This window comes from Cydia splendana, chromosome 20 (genome assembly GCF_910591565.1).
Source record: "Cydia splendana chromosome 20, ilCydSple1.2, whole genome shotgun sequence".
In the NCBI taxonomy this organism is placed as follows: domain Eukaryota; kingdom Metazoa; phylum Arthropoda; class Insecta; order Lepidoptera; family Tortricidae; genus Cydia; species Cydia splendana.
In genome coordinates, this window is record NC_085979.1 from 10,297,251 (window position 1) to 10,317,819 (window position 20,569).

At 38.7% G+C, this 20,569-nt stretch overlaps 1 protein-coding gene and 1 long non-coding RNA gene across 2 annotated transcripts; one reads left to right on the forward strand and one right to left on the reverse strand.

Moving 5' to 3' along the window:
• The first annotated feature begins 107 nt into the window (after positions 1–107).
• Positions 108–20,108, forward strand: LOC134800857 (probable enoyl-CoA hydratase). The gene is made up of 6 exons (XM_063773414.1): positions 108–302; positions 1,856–2,088; positions 3,094–3,244; positions 14,977–15,126; positions 17,232–17,429; positions 19,916–20,108. Exons 1-6 carry the CDS (start codon positions 152–154, stop codon positions 20,029–20,031), a joined length of 999 nt encoding a protein of 332 aa, XP_063629484.1. The 5' UTR covers positions 108–151; the 3' UTR covers positions 20,032–20,108.
• On the reverse strand, positions 9,232–10,378 carry LOC134800866 (uncharacterized). The gene is made up of 3 exons (XR_010145571.1): positions 9,871–10,378; positions 9,361–9,423; positions 9,232–9,277 (listed from the first exon to the last, which is right to left on the reverse strand). It is a non-coding gene; the product is annotated as an uncharacterized LOC134800866 (long non-coding RNA).
• Positions 20,109–20,569: the final 461 nt, after the last annotated feature.

Here is a 20,569-nt window from a genome sequence, read left to right on the forward strand (position 1 = left end):
GAATTTGGGTAATCGAACACCGACCTTTTTTTTAAAGTTTTGATGTTTTCGAACGAGCAGCGCAGCTGACAGTTTGGCACTTTTGACAGCGGCAAAACACAATTTGACATTAGCTCGAGCTATACATAGCAACTTATTTTGAAGATTAAAAATGAGAATGTTAATAAAGAAAGTGGCTTCGGCCTCAAATCTATCGTTCATTCGGTTAAGCGCAATAAGATTGAGCTCCAGCGATTCAAAAGCCAAGACTCAAGAAAAAGAAAGTCCTAAGCCGGAGCTAGAGGAAGCAGCGGTAAAAAAAAGTAAGGTTATCTTTTGCTTTTTTGGAACGCATTAAATTTGAACGCATTAAATTCTTGTTTTAAGTTTGTGAAACAAACTATCAAACCTAGCACATTTTTGTTCTTTCTTTTCTTTACCTAAATCCTCGTAATTTCTATTAAACCAATATTTGAATTACCATTGGATTGGATAACAATGGTTTTTTCACCACACCAGCTCGGATTAGGCTTACTTTGCACTTCAAAAACTGATAGCAAAGTCCTGGTAACTTTTTATTAACAAAAAACAAAAGTATTAACAAAATAATTAAACTAAACATCAAAATTAAAACTAAAACTAAACTAACAACTATATACACATATTCACAAATAAAAAATGGGAGCTAGCTCCGCGCCGGATGGTAGGGTGCCCAGAAGGCTGGTGGCATTGCCGCGCTGAATGGCAATGCAAAGTTGTATTTTATTCACATGTGAGGCAAAGTAATCAAATGCAAATTTTGAGTTGTTTTCTTATGTTTGCTGGTAGAATCGACTTTTAAATGATGACTTTGGATGATAAATATTTAATAACATTCATTTGGATTTGATTTGGTTTGATTTTGTTTGATATTTTACATTTAATATTTACTTCGGGCTTCGGGTTGGTGTGGTGAAAAATTTTGTGTTTCACTCGGGGGCAAATTTTGTTTAACCCTCGTGCTTTGAAACCCTCGCAATGCTCAAGATTCCGTTTTGGAATCTTTCGCTTGCTCGGGTATCAATATTAGCATGAGCGGTCAAACAACAACTTTGCCCCCTTGTAAAACAAATAACTATTACCTCGGTTTCTTATGATCATCATCATCATCATCAGATTTAAGAGCTATGCTCTTGTCGGTGGAGTAGTCGCCGCTCTTCTTTTTTTAGGGCCAGCCTTTTAACTCCCTCGTACGAGACAACAGAAACTCTATCTTTCTTATGATACTGACCCGATTTACATATGGCCTGTGTATGTATGTAAGAAAAGCCATTGATCAACACGATCATACTTTACCTATTGTTAATTTTAGCAATAGACTTAGCCAAAGCCTAAATAATAAATATTCTTCTTGCATAGATTTTCTTAATTTGGGAAATATGACGCACTATTGCAACACGGTGACATACCACAGTATTTTGATGATGGTATCCTGTCATCAGGGACATAGGGCTATCAGAAGGGATTTCCATTTTTCGCGGTCCGGCGCGGCCTTCTGCTGCTCCGCCCAGCCGAGGCCAACGGGTGCGCCTCTTTTTCCACTGTGCGCCTCCAGGTGGTACGTGGGCGACCTTGTCCCCTTTTTCCGGGAATTTTCCAAGTCAGCCCATGCTTGGATAGGTGGTTGTTTGGCATTCGTAAAACATGTCCTATCCAGCCATTTCCGCAGAAGTATTTAAGTTTAAGTTTAATAACCCGTTGATGTGCAATCTATACTTAAATGTGATGTAGTGGTGTAGGTAATACTTCACTACTACATCATTATTACTATTAGATCTCATTACGAGGGTGACATCGTCAAAAAATAGATAAAAAAATAATAATCCGTTGCTTCCAGATATTGTAGTTGAAAAGTATGGTGGTATAATGACTCTGAACATAGACCGTCAGACGACTCGCAACAGCCTAGACGAGCCCACACTGCGGGAGATGGCTGCAGCCTTAGATGCATTCGACAAGGACGCCGAGGCTAAGGTGCTGGTGTTCAACGGAGAGGGTGGCTCGTTCTGCTCCGGGTTTGATATGGATGAGATGAGCGAGAAGGGATATTATGTGCTGAAAGATGCTGCTGTAAGTGTTTTTGTTACATATTGATTTTGCTAATTGTATATTTGGATAGGTAGCTGATAAAATAAAATAAGTTTTTGGCAAAAATTTCATTTTTGGTACAAGCTTTCATCGCTGACTGTACTTTTCTTACGACAGTCAACTAATACTCATCGAGACAATTCTAAAAACCCCTAACACAATTAGGTTGCGCTGCTTCATCACAGAGTTCCTATGGCCACCTCTTGTCTCCATCATCACATCAGCTCGATGGTACCATAATATTGCATTGTCATCCGATTTATACATGCATGCAAAATTTCAGCTCTATCGGAAACCGGGAAGTGGATCAAATTTAACTTGCAAGATTTGATTACAGACAGACAGACAACGGTCAGGTGAAACTAAATAAAAGCTTGTAAAAACATAAAAAAATGTTCAGGAAGAATAAAAGTATTCTGTACTGAAATATCACTACACCTTATAAAACAAAGTCCCCCGCCGCGTCTGTCTGTATGTTTGTATATTCGCGATAAACTCAAAAACTACTGAACGGATTTTCATGCGGTTTTGTGATTTTTGAGGAAGGTTTAAGTGTATAATTTGCTAACCCGTGCGAAGACGGGGCGGGTGCGGGCGGGTGTTTATAAAATTATGCTTTATAGTTTGGCATTTGTGTGACAAATAGTTCCATGTCAATATTTTTACCCAATTTATTTATTTATTTTATTTAAGCCTTTATTTTTCCTTAAATAGTATTTCATTAAGAAGTTTTCTGATAATATTGTTGTTTATTTTACTATATTAAGGACCCCTGTCGGGTATAGGCCTCCTCCATATCTTTCCACCTTTCTCGGTCTTTAGCCTTGATTTGCCAATTTTCTCCAGCTGTGGCTATGATATCCCTGGACCATCTTGTTATGGGTTTTCCCGCCTTCCTTTTGCCATGGGGTTCTGGCCACTTTGTGACTTTGTTGGTCCATCTGTAAATTTTTACCCAATATTGATTATTTATTCAACCCATTCCAGTCCCGGTTGCTGCGGCGCCCTCTATGCGACAAGCCAACAATAGCCGCCGTCACCGGCTTCGCTGTAGCCGAGGGCTTTGAATTAGCGCTGGCGTGCGACCTGCGGGTCATAGAGGACACGGCTGTTATGGGGTTCCTCGGCCGTAGGTTCGGTGAGTATCATACTGCCTGACAGAGACAACAACAGAGATAAGCCATTTTTAGGGTTCCGTACCCAAAGGGTAAAACGGGACCTTATTACTAAGACTCCGCTGTCCGTCCGTCCGTCCGTCCGTCCGTCTGTCTGTCACCAGGCTGTATCTCACGAACCGTGATAGCTAGACAGTTGAAATTTTCACAGATGATGTATTTCTGTTGCCGCTATAACAACAAATACTAAAAACAGAATAAAATAAAGATTTAAGTGGGGCTCCCATACAACAAACGTGATTTTTGACCGAAGTTAAGCCACGTCGGGCGGGGTCAGTACTTGGATGGGTGACCGTTTTTATAGATAATGGTACGGAACCCTTCGTTTGCGAGTCCGACTCGCACTTGGCCGGTTTTTTTTTTCATAATCACAAAGATTAGATTCTGTGCGGAAAGAGAAGAGTCGTGGAATGTATTGGTTCCTGTTGAGTCTATTGTAATAGGGAATATTACCTTGCGTATGGGGCGCCACTATCTCACTATTGCATATTCGAGTGATAAAGAGGCAGATAACTAAATTTCGATTTTCGCGTTTCCCGGTAGGCCCTTGTTAACAAACCGCCTTGATGCATCAATGTCATATTTTATTGTCTGTGAAAACTTGTCAAAATGTCAAAAAACAGTTTAAGGCACAGTATGTATAAGTTACTCTATGGGTTACTATAGGCGCTAGTGCTGCACTCTGGCGGCAGAACATTGCAGTAATACCCCCTATTATAAAAATAAAGGTATAATAAATAATAAAAGTTCTTTATTTACATAACCAGGATCCACAGATTGTTAGTAATATCACAGAATAAATAATAGTACTAGGTACAGAAGACTCACTGTCTAACAAAACGCGTCTGTTACGATTAGGCCGCTAGGTTCATAGCGCGGGCGAGCCGGCGCAACTTGCCGGTCTATTTGCTCCGTTTAATTAATTGTTTATGACAGTTTAAAATGTGCTAAACAAGACAAAAATTATACCTAAACACTCGTTACAATATAGTGCTTAGAATAAAGTTAGTGTGACTTAACGTGTGTGTAATTTAAAACGAAAAACAAAAAAACACCCCGATTTCAGTGAAACGCGTAAGCGGATACTAAATTTGCCGATCTTAAGCCCTTTTGGACGCGAAGTCGCTAACGCCTGTTGCCAAGGAATGCGAGCGATTTCCAGGAATTAAAGTGAACTTTGGTAAACTTTTAAGGCCGTTCCCGTACCCAAATGAAATCTACAATCGAGCCTCCCCTCACGCCACCCATCCCGCCCCTAGATACAATGACGATACAACAGCGCCACGCAAGAAGTAGCGACTTAAATAAACTAACAGGACACTGATTTGTAAAACGTGTTACTAAATACTGAAAAAAAGCATGCTGCATCTCATAGATGGCGTTAAAGTTAAATTGGAAAAATAAATGAAACATAGTGCAAATTAAATATTCATTTTAATGAAGTCAACTCTTATTTCAATAATATTTAATTATAAGGGTAAATACAGTTTATATTTAAACAAATTAATGACTGCAAGTTTTTTATAATATCATTATTTATTAGGTATACTGTGCAGGTATATCATCGATATTTATTAAAAAAAAACCGGGCAAGTGCGAGTCGGACTCGCGCACGAAGGGTTCCGTACCATAATGCAAAAAAAAACAAAAAAAAAGCAAAAAAAAAAACGGTCACCCATCCAAATACTGACCACTCCCGACGTTGCTTAACTTTGGTCAAAAATCACGTTTGTTGTATGGGAGCCCCATTTAAATCTTTATTTTATTCTGTTTTTAGTATTTGTTGTTATAGCGGCAACAGAAATACATCATCTGTGAAAATTTCAACTGTCTAGCTATCACGGTTCGTGAGATACAGCCTGGTGACAGACGGACGGACGGACGGACGGACGGACGGACAGCGAAGTCTTAGTAATAGGGTCCCGTTTTACTCTTTGGGTACGGAACCCTAATTAGGGCATACCGGTACAAGTGCGAAAAATAGGTAATTCGCACATGTATCATACAACGTTTTACAGTACATAATATGGCCCTTTAAATTTTCGACATAGTTACGTAATGTGCTAATTATCGCACTAATGCGGTAAAGTAGCACCATATTGTAATAGTACTTACCTACATTACGTTTACAAGTGCGGCAAATAGGAAAATCGAAACGAGTGGCGATAAATTCGAACACGACCGAAGGGAGTGTTTTGAATCGACACGAGTTGCGAATTACCTATTGGCACATGTATCGTACAACGTTTTACAGTACCTACAGTCCTACATACTAGGGTTTGCTCCCGGGAAATACCGGTACCGAAAGTACCGGGAATTCCCGGGATTTAGAGCCAAGCAAAGAACCGGGATTTCAAAATTAAATTCCCGGTACTTTCGGGATTTTCGGGACTAATATTTCCGGTACAATATTTGACTGTTTTCTGTTACTTAGCATGAAATATCATGTTTTTTAAAGAAATACATTATATAAATCCATTGCTGACGCTAATACTTTTACGACTGACCATATATTAAAGCAAAACAAAAATAGTCAATGGGTTTGACAATGCCAACAAAATAAAATAGCTTATTTTGAAACTATACGAGTGTTTCTACGATAAATAATTTTATACGAATAATTAGTTAGTTGTATACTAAATACGAGCAAAAACTAGAGAGAATTGTGTTATTAATAAAATATTTCTTTTAATTCGAATACGGTATAAGAAACTCTTATTGATAATCTGAATGACATTTTAAAATGAATTAAAATATTATAGTGACATGTCCTCTCCTTGGTAAATTCTTAATTCTGGCTGCAACAACTTCTTGATCCTTCCTATTGATAATTTTATTACCATTTTTACCTACTCACATGCAATTTTGCACATTTATTCAAGCCCCTTATCTTGTCTAGAATACAAAATTTCGTAAACGTAGCTCTAACAGTTATTCATAAATTAACGTTTTAAAACCGGCATTTTTGTGCCTGACTGACTAATAGATCAAAAACCTAACCCACTTCGAGCTGACCTAGAAACTTGAAATTTGGCACTAAGGAATGCAAATCGGTTATTTTTTGTATGGAAATAACCGCGGTTTCGGTTAATAACCGATTATTTCCATACAAAAAATAACCGATTTGCATTCCCTATTTGGCACCAAGGTAGACTATTAGGAGTTTATAGAGGGAAAAATCTAAAAAATGAAAATTATTGATAATTTGATGAAGAAAACATATATACTTATCGATAATAGATGACTAATTTTCATTTATGGTATCAATCGATCAGGTTTGTCTTTAGGATCAAAAGTCTATATGGGATCCATTGCATTAAAGGAATACAAAAGTCAGAAATGATAGTCAAAGTCCGACAGTCGTACTTCACTCGCGAAACGCCCCGAACAAAACGATATGTGACCGTGACGTCAAGGTCACAAAGAGTCCATCTTGAAGTATGAACAAAACAAGAAAATTGCGATTTTGTCGGTGAAATATTGCGTTTATGTATATAGTTTCCATACAATCTTTTATTGGATAAAATGCGAGGAATCGAATCGAATGGTAACTAACTGCGACAATTCTTCGACCGACGGTTTTGTCAGGAAGCTCTTCTTCCACATTGAACGATATTTGTAACTGAAAATAAAATATATTGTATGTGTTAGCATTTACAATTTGTCACATCATGTACAGTCGACGTCAAAGATATGTACCTATTGCAGCATACTCCTTTGTAATAAGGTGAAAAATGTATACATATATTTGACGTCGACTGTACATATAAAGCACCGGTGGTAAAGAACCAACGAGAGAAATAAAAGTAAGACCCTGTATAATGACTACGAATCGTGTGATAAATCAATTTACGATGGAATTCTGGCACACGAAGTTGAAACAATGTTATTCTAGCTAGGTAGTTAGTACAAAAGGTAAAATTGTTCTCTGCTCTACAATCAATAAGCATAATTAGCATGAATCACCTACCTCATGGGTATCTTCTTCCTCTAATATACTAGGAACCCGATAAGTGTCATCCACCTGTGCAATGCGTGGGTTCAAAATGTTTGAGCCGGTCGCCTCACTGTCAAAACCAAAATTAAATAAATGTATGATGTTTTACAGCACATATGGACTTTACCGCACTAGTACGATAATGCACACACACATTACGTAACTATGTCAAATATTTAAAGGGCTAGTAGTAGTAGTAAACTCTTTATTGTACAAAAAGACATATTAAAAATAACATACAATTAGCAAGAAGTACAAAGGCGAACTTATCCCTTTGAGGGATCTCTTCCAGTTAACCTATAGGGCTATATGTACTGTAAAACGTTGTACGGTACATGTGAGAATAGGTAATACGCAACTCATGTCAACTATTTTTCGCACTATTTTTTATCATCAAGTGATGATGAACAATAACAGCCACATTTTGCCTCTCATTAAGCATCCGGACAAATCTGTCGGTGGAAGAATTGTAGCAGCCAGTCATTTCTTTACAACATCACTCAATTTATAAATTAGTCCATTACTATTTCATAAATTGATCATGGACCCGCGAAACGCAGCATTCCAGAAATGCAGTTATTTCGAAAAGTGAGACAGACTAATTTCAAAATTTTTATGTAGGTACCTATATTATAACAAGTGATGACAATGGAGAAAACTACTTGAAAGTAAATAAACCATTGTGCTGGTTACAGGTACAGTCGGCGTCAAATACTTTGTAGCAACAAAGTAGCCAAATAGAAACATCTAGCAAGTAACATAATAAAATTGCGGTTTATGACGTAAGTGTTAAAAAAACTGCTTACTAGATCTCGTTCAAACCAATTTTCGGTGGAAGTTTGCATGGTAATGTACATCATATATATATATATATTTTTTTTATCATTCTCTTATTTTAGAAGTTAAAGGACACACATTTTACCACTTTGGAGGTGGTCTCTCCCGCAAACTATTGAGTTTAGAAAAAAATGATATCATAAACCTCAATATATTTTTTGAAGACCTATCCATAAATACCCCACACGTATGGGATCGATGCAAAAAAAAATTTTGAGTTTCAGTTCTAAGTATGGGGAACCCCCAAAATGTATTGTTTTTTTCTATTTTTGTTGAAAAATCCAAGTTTCAACAGTACCTATAGTTCTTATAGTTTCAGAAAAAAGTGGCTGTATATACGGACGGACAGATAGACAGACATGACGAATCCTTAAGGGTTCCGTTTTTTGCCATTTGGCTACAGAACCCTAAAAAGCTCTATCACAGGTAAATGAGAAATTGAAAATGGAAATAATTGCCCAAGATTATTAGTTTTATTAAAATAAAAAATCGGTCAACACGCTCAAGAAAAGGAAATCATTTACTATTGTGTAGGGTAGGTATAATATAAAATAACTAGCAGTTCATTAAAAAATACGTAAAAGAATAACGAAAGTACGGACAATCGGTAAATCCCGGGATTTTAATTTCCGGGACTTACTCAGGCAACCCTATTACATTCTATCAGTGTACATTTTTAGGGTTCCGTACCCAAAGGGTAAAAACGGGACCCTATTACTAAGACTTCGCTGTCCGTCCGTCCGTCTGTCCGTCTGTCATCAGGCTGTATCTCATGAACCGTGGTAGCTAGACAGTTTAAAATTTCACAGATGATTGAATTTCTATCGCCGCTATAACAACAAATACTAATCTGCACTGATAGGAAAACAGTAGGTATCTAAATCTAACTAAGGTCTATTCGTACGCCGCCGCTGTGAGTACTTGAGTAGGTAGGTATTTGTGACGTTATCTATGAAAAGGGACCTTATTGTCGATGGCGCTTCCGCCATTATTAACGATGCTCTGATATAAATACCACGCCGTGCGACGCAGTGCGTCGTAAGCGCCATAGACAATAAGGTCCCTTTTCATAGATAATGCCACAATTAGAATTAGAACTTACTCGTTACTTTGAAAGTCAGTGGTTGATGAAATCGGAGATTCCATTTCCATATTTTGCAGTCTGTAAATAAAGATAAATTGTAGTAGTGTATTGTGTTACGTAGGTAGAGGGCTAAAAAGCACAAGTCAAATAATTATACTCACTCGATGTAGTCTAAAGATATAGTATCATGTTCGGCTGTGAAATTATCCAATTTTCTTCTTTTCCTAGAAAGACAAAAAAGTAAAAAGTTTAGACGCATGACAAATCACGAGCTGAGGTTCGAACCCTCGATAGGTGGATGGATTGCTAAAAGAACGCTTTATGCGTCTAATTGTGTGCGTTACATGTATCACTGTGTGCTCGTATTTATAGGAAGGCCCACTACACCGCAACCGCGTAACTACGACTCACGACGCACACATAGACGGCAACGTTTTCTGTCTTTGCCGTGCAAGGCGCTAGTGCCGCGTGGTGTAAACGTCGCGAATCGCAATATCCTTTTAAGCTATTTAGATGATGAATTGATGACAATGTTTACCGGTAGATGGAGCGATTATTAAATTCTAGAATGATTTAAGTTATATGGATTACTAATTAGTACGATCAAGTATATATTAAATTAAGTAATAATTACGTATTTCACTGTGTAATAAATATACATTTTTACTTACGTTAGTTCCATTGTTTGTTGGAATCTTCCGAGTTGTCTTTTTCGAGATGTCTTCTTTTTATTCAATTGCTTGTTACCCATTATAACTTAAAGGTTTTGGTGCACACGGTATATCACTAGGACACACAACACAGCACAGTTTTTATAAGTAAATCTTATATTTGTTTTGGGGACACCTAGTACAGGTCCGTCTGGCACGAGCGCTCAGCCATCACTGTCTCATTTCGAAAGACGGACGGAGATAGAGCATGCAGGCCGGAGTCGATATTTTGTTACGATAGAATTAGTTGATGTTTATTTATTTTAAAAATATTGCCTCTAATTATCGTTTTTCTAAAGCTGTCAAATTACTGTTATACTTATGATTGATTTTTCTCCTTTTTTTGTTTCATAGTGTCACATAGTAAAGAAACGAGTAAAGTTGGAGTAAAAATTCGAATTGGAGGTTACTTTGGGAATAAATTGTATCGAGCGAAGTGTTATGAATTGTGTATCGAAAGCTGTGTTATTAAAGATAATATAATCAAGAATTATATTTATTTTTCCCACGTCTACAAATATCACCGTTTCTTAGAAAAATAGGATAATTATTGGGGTATTTTTACATTTCTGGGTCAGGGAACGGCCTTAACGGACAAAATGGAATGCCACAAATGTAGGAAGGTTTTATCAAAAAGGGGGTCGCATTTTATATGCCAGGGCTCCTGCCAAGGTACATTTCATAGGGCTTGCGTAAAAGGGCTGGCCGCTGACCTGAAAGCAGGAAAAAACCGTATATATTGTAGCAACTGCGACGAAGAGGACTCAGACGAGCATGAAGATGAGCATGAAGAGGAGGGACAGAGCTATGATAAAATACTCAAAGACATTCAGAAAAAAGTCAGCATAATACCGGGATTCAAAAAACAACTAGACGAAATAAAAGCGAGCATGAGTTTACTGTCGGATAAATATGACTCGCTCGTAACTGAACATGAGCAGTCCAAGGTTAAAATTAACACCCTTGAAAAAACTGTAACAGCTGTGAACAATAAGTGCACATACTTAGAGAAATGCAATATTGCTTTTGAGCAAAAAATACATGATTACGAACAATCGACCCGCCAGAACAATATAGAGATAATAGGAGTAGAGCAGATGCCAGGAGAAAACATCAAAGAAATAGTTAATAAAATAAGCAACATAATACAAGTTAATACCGAGGATGTCGAGTGGGTGAAGCGAAGAAACACGCGAAAACCAGAGGACAAACATGCGCCAATTACCGTGGGCTTTAAGACCTCGGGCACTGAGACCCGGGACTCATGGCTGATGAAGAAACGGATGCTCAAGGACGTCACCAGCAGCACCATCACCGGAGGCGCGCTGCAGACTAAGATATATATTAATGAAGACCTGACGCCGACTACACGATCTCTCCTGTGGAATACTAAGCATAAGTTAAACGGAGTATATAAGTTCATCTGGGTGTCCAACGGAAAGGTTCTGGTAAAAAAAACGGAAGGTGACAAGGCTTTATGGGTCCGAGCTGAAACTGAAATAAACAGCCTATTAAAAGGAAGGTGATTTGAGTTGTGTATGTATGTATTATCATCACCAAAATTAATATTCGAAATTATACCTACCGATACTGATACTACAGCTTAAATAGGTACTAACTTTTTATTTCAAATAATGGATTGTCTTAATAACATAGATATAATAACAAACGCCGTAGGTAACACGGCTACTTATAGTAATTTAGACGACTGGTTTCATACTTTTAGTAATAAAGATTTTCATTTGTTACATGTTAATATACGATCATTAAAGAAAAATTTTCACGATTTACTAGTTACATTGAATAGTCATATAAACGATCTCGATGTCATTGTGATTACGGAACCAAACATAAAATTTAATTTGTTAAACTTATATAAGATTGATGGCTTTAATATAAATAGTTATATTCGCGCGGGGCGAAGCGGGGGCGGAGTGATGGTGTACTCTCGCGCCTCACTCCCGGTCCGCTCTTGCGCGCCGTTGCTTGGCACCGCGGCCGCCATGCGCGCGGCTGAGTGCGTCTCCATTACACTAACCAACCATCGAGAGACTGTCAATATTATAGCAATCTATAGGCCACCTAAAATAAACAAACAGGATAAACTAACACAATTTTTTGCAGAGCTCCGAGCCCTTCTTATTAGCATACCTCAAAACACAAAAGCAGTGCTCTGTGGGGACATTAATATTAACTTATTAAATATTAATGATAAAACAGTATCTACATACGAAACTATTTTGTGTGAATACGGCTTTACCAGATGTATATCTCAAGTTACACGGAGAGAAGTCTTAATGGGAAATTTAGTAGAATCCTGCCTAGATCACATTTATCTAAGAGCACCTTTAGCATCTATCAACTCAGCTGTTATTCAACACAAACTATCGGACCACTATTATGTATCGGTTGCAGTGGAGTGGAGTCACACTCGCGATGGTGTTGGCGACGGCGGGCAAAGCACGGCCGCAACCGTTCCGAACCGAGAAAAGCCCTGCGCGCGCGCACGGCGCGGCGGCGTGCCTGCTTCCCCCGCCACCGCTACGCGGCTCGTATTAGATAGTAGATTAGTGAGAGAAAAATTACTTTCGACTGATTTTAATAGCCTTATGTTAATAGACTGCCCTATCAAACTGTACGAAGCTTTTAGGCAACTATTTGAAAATATTTACAATGAATGTTATAAAAAGCAGGTTATAATAAGTAATAGTAATAGGAATAATAAATGTTGGATAACTGGCAACTTAAAGAAGATGATAGCTGAGCGAGACAGATTATTCCACATATGGAGCATGGATCCAAAAAACATGTTAAAGAGGCTAGAATATACAAAATATCGCAACAAGTGCAATAAAGCTATACTAAAAAGCAAGAATGAATACGACAAGCAGAGTATTTTAGCCTGTAATAAAAATATTAAAAAAATATGGGATAGGATTAATATTATGATGGGAAAGGAAAAGCAGTCATTAGATACTAAGATATTATCAAATATGGATGAAAGTAACGAAAAACATATATGTGATAAATTTGCAACCTCATTTACTACAGAAATAGACAATATAAAACACTCGTGCAACGACATATGGATGACTAGGGAAAACTACGTACATGAGTCTGACATGTGTTTGCGATGGCAACCGGTATCCAGTGATTATGTTAATCGAGTAATTAGAAACATGAACAGTAATAAATCACCAGGAAGCGATCTCATACGCATGTCTGATCTAAAAACAGTTGTAGATAAAATAAGCCCGATACTAGCCAAACTAATTAACTTATCAGTTAATCAACAAAAATTTCCTACAAAACTCAAACAGGCAATAGTGCGTCCAATCCATAAGAAAGGCAGTTTTAAAGATTATTCTAATTTCAGACCCATATCTATACTATCAAGCGTTGACAAAATAATAGAGAAATGTATTACCGACCGAATATCACATTATCTACAAACTAACCATATTCTAAATAGTCGCCAGCATGGATTTCAAAAACAGAAAAGTACGAACACACTATTATCTGCCTTTACAGATGAGATTAACAATAACTTAGCAGATAAACAGTTTGTGGTAGCTATCTTTTTTGATTTTAAAAAGGCTTTTGACACCCTAGAGACCGATACTTTGCTGAAAGCTATGGAGGAGTGCGGGGTGGGGCGGCCGCTGAACCAATGGTTCCGCGACTACTTGACCGCGCGGTCCTTCCGCGTGAAGGTCGGGTCGGCGCTCAGTGACGAGCAGGTCGTCCGCTACGGAGTGCCGCAGGGCTCGGGCTGCGGGCCCCTCTGTTACCTGATGCACGTGAACAGCCTGTGCGGCGTGCTGCGTCACTGCTCCGCACACATGTTCGCGGACGACCTGTGCACGCTGCGCGCCGGCACCGACCTAGAGCAGACCTGCAGGCTCGTACAGGAGGACGTCGATGCTGTTGTCAAGTGGTCTCACGATAATGGAATCGTACTAAATGCCGATAAGACAAAACTTATGATAATACATTCTCCATACTTGGTACCTAAAAACGATATCCCATCGATTTTCACTCATAGTTTCCATTGTTTCCATAGTATTAATAACCCCGGAACTTGTAAATGTCAGCCCATAGAAAAAGTTAACAGTTTTACATATCTTGGCATGAAAATCGATGAAAACTTCTCCTGGACGACTCATGTAGATTTCATTAGTAATAAATTAAGAATACTTTTAAGCATATTTTACCATCTTAGTTTTAAAGTTCCTGTTAGCACGTTGAAATGTATTTATACTTCTTTAGTAGAGTCTATTATTAGTTACGGTCTTGACTGCTATGGCCTCACGTTTAAAACAAACATAGATAAATTAGAAATGTTACAAATCCGTTTTCTAAAACTACTAGTTAATAAAAAGATAAAATACAGTTGCAAATCTGACTACAGACAATTATTTAAATTATGTAAAATTTTACCAGTGGGAATAAAACTTAAATATATGTTAGCTATAAACAGTCATGGCAGCCAGGAACACAGAGATCTAGTCAAACATAGTCATAATACCAGAGCACTAACTGCGGGCAAATATGAAGTACCTAGGGTGTATAATTATTACGGCGATAGGACACTTAAGAAACGTTTACCCTATTTACTGAATACTTTGCCCGCGGACATAGTCAAAGAGCCCAAAAAAAGTAGATTTAAAAATAGTCTAAAAAGGTATCTCCTGAATACTCTATAGGAGATGTGTTGTTACCCTACAGAGTATTCATGACATACCTACTTACCTAAGTATTTTAACTCCCAAATGTAAACCTATTATAATATTTAAATTTTATTAAGTATAGTATAGTGAGACTCCACAGTCAAACTAATTGTAGTTTTGTGGAGCATTGTCCTTACAAAAAAGTTGTAACTTCTTGTATAATAAATAACTATAATAATAAATAATAATAGGTGCCACGCGCGGTTATGGCTAGCCACCAAAATTGGTGTGGAATGGATGTACTTGTAGCTACCTGTTGCAAAGCGACGAAATCGCGGAGTGAGCCACGCCTGGTAATATGTTTTATATATAATTATAAATTGTATCGGTTTTTCAGGAGTACCCTCAACACTGTACGGTGGCCGCAGACTTACATCTCTCATCGGTCTGTCACAAGCTTTAGACTTGCTTATGACCGGCAGACTCGTCTCCGGGACAGAGGCCCACCAGAAAGGCCTGGCTGCTAAAGTCACCGCTACGGGCACAGGTAATCTAAGCCTACAGCTTAACTTTTTTTTTTATTGAAAAATTGTGGACTTGTACATGTGACATATGTAAAATTATTGTGGTACGTATTTTTGTTTACAATTTAACAATACTGTCGAATTGTACACTTGTAAAGTTTCGTGCTATAGGCCCAGGCATACTATAGGGTATTTGACTACTAGTGTCAAATCAGTTTCTTTTTTCGAACTGTCAAAACGATTTTGCTACTATGGAATTTATATGAAACACTAGCATGTGACGTCACGATCAAATTACCTACTCTTTATAGTTTTATACGGGTTTAAAAATAGAAATTGTGTCTAAGAATAACTGCTGTCTACGTCTCTCTATTAATCTTCTGGTGCTTTATTTCATGCATGGTGTAAAATAATTTATTTTAAATACAGTCAAATACCCTAATAATTTGTCACTAGATGGCACTGTACCGTGTATAAGCAGGGGTGCGAAACTCCTGACTTCGGTCAAACTCGGCTCCGCTCGGCTCAGCATTGCTCTGAGCAATTATTAGGGTTGGCACCACTTGACTTCCTTTTGCGTGCACGACCACAGATAAGATAATCACTTGATTTTTGACAACCCTAAATAGCCGAAAGGGATAGTGCCATATATTAGAAAGGGCCAGCATGATTCGACCCTGAACCGCTGTCAAACTTCGGTTTTGTAGGAAGTTTCCTTCTGTACGGTAGTACTATTAATTATTCTGTGGTATAAGGTAGCGAACGATATCTCGAACTGTCTCGAACAAAGAACGAACTGTTTGTTGCATTTATTGATATCATTTCTTTTATCAAATCATATCATTTATATTTTTTGTACGGCGTCGCGCGGTGTAGTGAGAGATGTCGTTCTTTGCTCTACTTTGTTAATAGGGTGAATCAACTTTTTCTTGTCACTAGTTGCCATGGTTACGGTCTCCTGAATCACCCTTAAAATACCAGTTATTTCGTATTTAAATGAACCAAACTTGAATTTTTTGGTAGTTATAAGGCTTTTCCATAATGGGACACTAAGCACGTTTGTAGAACATGGTACAGCAGCTCTTCTAAGAAACTATGCTACTATTGTCTCCTGGCTGATGGGACAGAATAACAACAAGAAATAGAATAAACAGATCGTAAGCGAAGGTCTTCATTTCAGATTGTACAAAAATGCTTTCGTATGCCTATCCAGCTTTCCAACTGTATAATGGTCGCAGTTTTAAAATCATCTTTTACTTGATAATTGAGGACATCCCTCGCGACGGCAGGCGTCGCGCGATGTCCTAGCAAAAATAGATCTGATGATGAAGACCGAAGTCTATCACCGAGCGTGGGCCGGTCAACCGGACTACCTATTCTCTGTCGACATGTCGTTCGCCAGTTTGCCGACGGTACAGCGCCATCTAGCGAGCGATTGGGACAACTTTATTACATGCTTTTACTAGGGGTAGTATTCCGTTAAGCAAAATGTGAGACAAAATACACATTGCACAAAAAAAATAGACAGGTGGAATGCCCTTATATTCACTCTGTATTATAATTATTACTTATTAGGGTGGCGCTTAAAGAAATTCTATTAAAGAGAGTGAATAATCCTTTACCATCGTATTTTCACGGAAACGCACGAACGTACGAACGAACGGTTGACTGAAGTACCATGACAAAAATAGCGCTCATTGTGTTTGGGCAGTGGGGAGACACTCCTTACTTCGGTCGAACTCGGCTCCGTTCGGCTCAGCATTGCTCCGAGCAATTATTAGGGTTGACACAACTTGAAATCCCTTTGCGTGCACGACCACAGATAAGATAATGACTTGAATTTTGACAACCCTAAATAGTCGAAAGGTATAGTGCCATAAGTTAGAAAGGGATATCATGATTCGACCCTGAACCGCTGGCAAACTTCGGTTTTGTAGGAAGTCTCCTTTCTGTACGGTAGTACTATTACTTATTCTGTGGTTTGGGCTCGTGATAATAACTTTGATGAATGTGTAAAGATATATATAAAACCTTAAAACAACCAACGAATTTAAAGCCTTTTTTTAAGCTACTCCTTTTACTTTGAAGTCGGTTAACAATGTTTTAACAAGGAACTCTTTTATTTCAGCCCTAGGAGAATCAATAAAGCTGGCCAAGTCCATATCGAAGTTCCCCCAAAACGCGCTCATGATGGACAAGTTGGCTGCGGTCAACTCTCAGCTAAACCCTAATAGTGAGGAGTCTATGCGGGACGAGGCGGTCATGCAGAGTCTACTGGGCGCTGCTCTGGAGGACTTGAAGGACGGCGTCAAGAAATTCCAAGATGGTGAGTACAGATGTAGTGAAACTATGCCAGGGGTGCGAAACTCCTCGCTTCGGGCAAACTCCCAACTGAACCCGAACAGTGAGGAGTCTATGCGGGACGAGGCGGTCATGCAGAGTCTACTGGGCGCTGCTCTGGAGGACTTGAAGGACGGCGTCAAGAAATTCCAAGATGGTGAGTACAGATGTAGTGAAACTATGCCAGGGGTGCGAAACTCCTCGCTTCGGGCAAACTCCCAACTGAACCCGAACAGTGAGGAGTCTATGCGGGACGAGGCGGTCATGCAGAGTCTACTGGGCGCTGCTCTGGAGGACTTGAAGGACGGCGTCAAGAAATTCCAAGATGGTAAGTACAGTCAGGGAGCGTTCAAGTATTACGTAACGAATTTGGGGGGAGGGGGTCTTGTAAAACGTTACGATGCGTTACAGGGGCGGGAGGGGGGGGGGGGGGGGTTTGAACTACGCGTTACGTAACATTGTTTTTTTAACCCTTCAGAACGGTCGCGTAGAGAGATTCTCTCACGCATTTTTTAAAACGTGATTTTTCTTAAAATTTTAGACATTTCAAATGTTAATTAATAATATTAACGCGATTAAAACAATAACAAAGATATTTTAGCGACTTTCCGGTACTTTACGCCACATAATTGTGGCTTTTAGGTAAAAAAAATGGTCACTTGGTGGTTACGTAACGTTTTACTAGGGGGGGGAGGGGGGTACCGAAAAACGTTACGGCGCGTTAGGGGGGTTGGGGTCAAAAATGACAAAAAAAATGCGTTACGTAATACTTGAACGCTCCCAGCAGCAGAAGTTGCTAAGCGGGCGAGGTGTTCAAAATTACCTTGACACGCTCTTATTCTCTTAACAATAAAGTCGCGTCAAGATCATTTTGAACACCTCGCCCGATTACCAACTTTTGCTGCTGACTGTACATATAATAAATATTATAGGATAATTTTACACAGATCAATCTAGTCCCACGGTAAGCTCAATAAGGCTTGTGTTGTGGATACTAGACGACGATATATATATAATATATAATTATATGTAAATACTTATATACATAGAAAATATCCATAACGCAGGAACAAATATTTGTGATAAACACACAAATAAATGCCCTTATCAGGATTCGAACCCGGGACCTCCTGCTTCGTAGGCAGGGTCACTACCTACTAGGCTAGGAGGGCGTCGAATGACATATCGTCAGATGACAACCAAAGCTCACTAATATATCACCTCAAGTTCATAGCCGTAGTGAACCATATTAGTAATAAAATAAGGTTGATTTTTAATATAACATTTGAATAATACACGTTGAATAAGGTTGATTTTTGTTTAACCTTTTGAACGCCAAACGGCGCATCCATTTTCCACACGCCACGGGGGTAAAATTTAGTTTTGTGAATAAATAATGCCAACCTAAAAGTGGGGTGTTTTTCAGTAGGTTTTCATCAAAAAACGATCGACGTCAAATGCCGTCTTTGGCGTCGTTGTCACGATTTTGCGTTGACGTCAATTGCCGTCTGTGGCGTTCAAAAGGTTAATTATTTTTTAGTAATTAGTGAGTTTTGATTGTCACTTGATCATATGGCACACCCACTTTGTCAGTGAAAAAATGCGCGAAATTCAAATTTTTCTATAGGAAGTCAACTTTCGCGCCGACATTTTTTTAACTTGCCGCCTTTTTGGGTGGGTGTGCCAGAGTTTAATAAATGTTGAAAGCAACTGTCAAAGGCGATAGATGGCGCCAGCATAGGGTTCCCCTGTTTCTAGTTTTGTTCTATAAGATTTGACTTATTTCACCGTCAAAATAGCAATTTTCTTGTTTTCCATATTTGAAGACGGCTTCGTGATCGTGACGTGACTGTTCAGTAGGGGCGTTTTGTACGATTCTCAGACTTGACTGTCGTTTCTGAATGTTGTATTGCATTCAAAATTAATTACGGGTTCATAATTAAGTGTAATTTATAAAAAACTTCTTCTGCTTAATTAATGATTACACGGATAAATGCAATGGGTCCCATAGACATTTGGCCCTCAAAACGAACCGGATCGACTAATACCACCCTTTAACCGCCAGACGTCAATTGACGCGCGCGCCTACAGTCCAATATCAACCTTATTCCATTCCGGCAAGATTCAGTATGACGCGCCGCGCACAATATGCGTGGCGTTCAAGGGGTTAAAAAACAACAAGTGCGAGACGGACTCGCGCACGAAGGGTTCCGTACCATTACGCAAAAAACGGCAAAAAATCACGTTCGTTGTATGGGAGCCCCACTTAAATATTTATTTTATTCTGTTTTTAGTAGGTATTTGTTGTTATAGCGGCAAAAGAAATACATCATCTGTGAAAATTTCAACTGTCTAGCTATTACAGTTCATGAGATACAGCCTGGTGACAGACAGACGGACAGCGGAGTCTTAGTAATAGGGTCCCGTTTATACCCTTTGGGTTCTCTAACTAGCCTATTGTACTTTTTTCAGGAATCGGCAAGCACGGGAAGTTCCACAATCTGACAGAGGTGCCGGTAGAAGATTGGGAGTTGGAAAACACGGTCGAAGAGACTGTGGTCACGCACGACGTTGATAAGAAGAAATGAACCTTACGCAGCTAGTGTGAAGGTCTGTTATGCGTTACGAGGATGGTTCATCTGGATGCTAAGCAAAAATGTGTCAATCTACATTATTTTTTTTAGCTTTAGTTATTTTAATTCTAGTTAGTTTTAGTTTTATATTTATTTTAAATAAGATGTCATTTAGCTTACTAGTAACGCCATCTACTTATTAGAAAATTTAAGTCATCCATGCGAATAGGATAATGTTTGGTTAAAAATACGCTCGACATCTTTATTGCAAAAAAAATATTTTTTCAAAAATTAAATAGGGGTTATTACTGCATTGTTCTGCCGCCAGAGTGCAGCACTAGCGCCTCTAGTAAACCATAGAGTAACTTATACATACTGTGCCTTAAACTGTCTTTTGACAAGTTTTCACAGACAGTAAAATATGACATTGATGCATCAAGGCGTTTTGTTAACAAGGGCCTACCGGGAAACGCGAAAAACGAAATTTAGTTATCTGCCTCGTTATAGCTCGAATATGCAACAGTGATATAGTGACGCCCCCTACGCAGTTTCG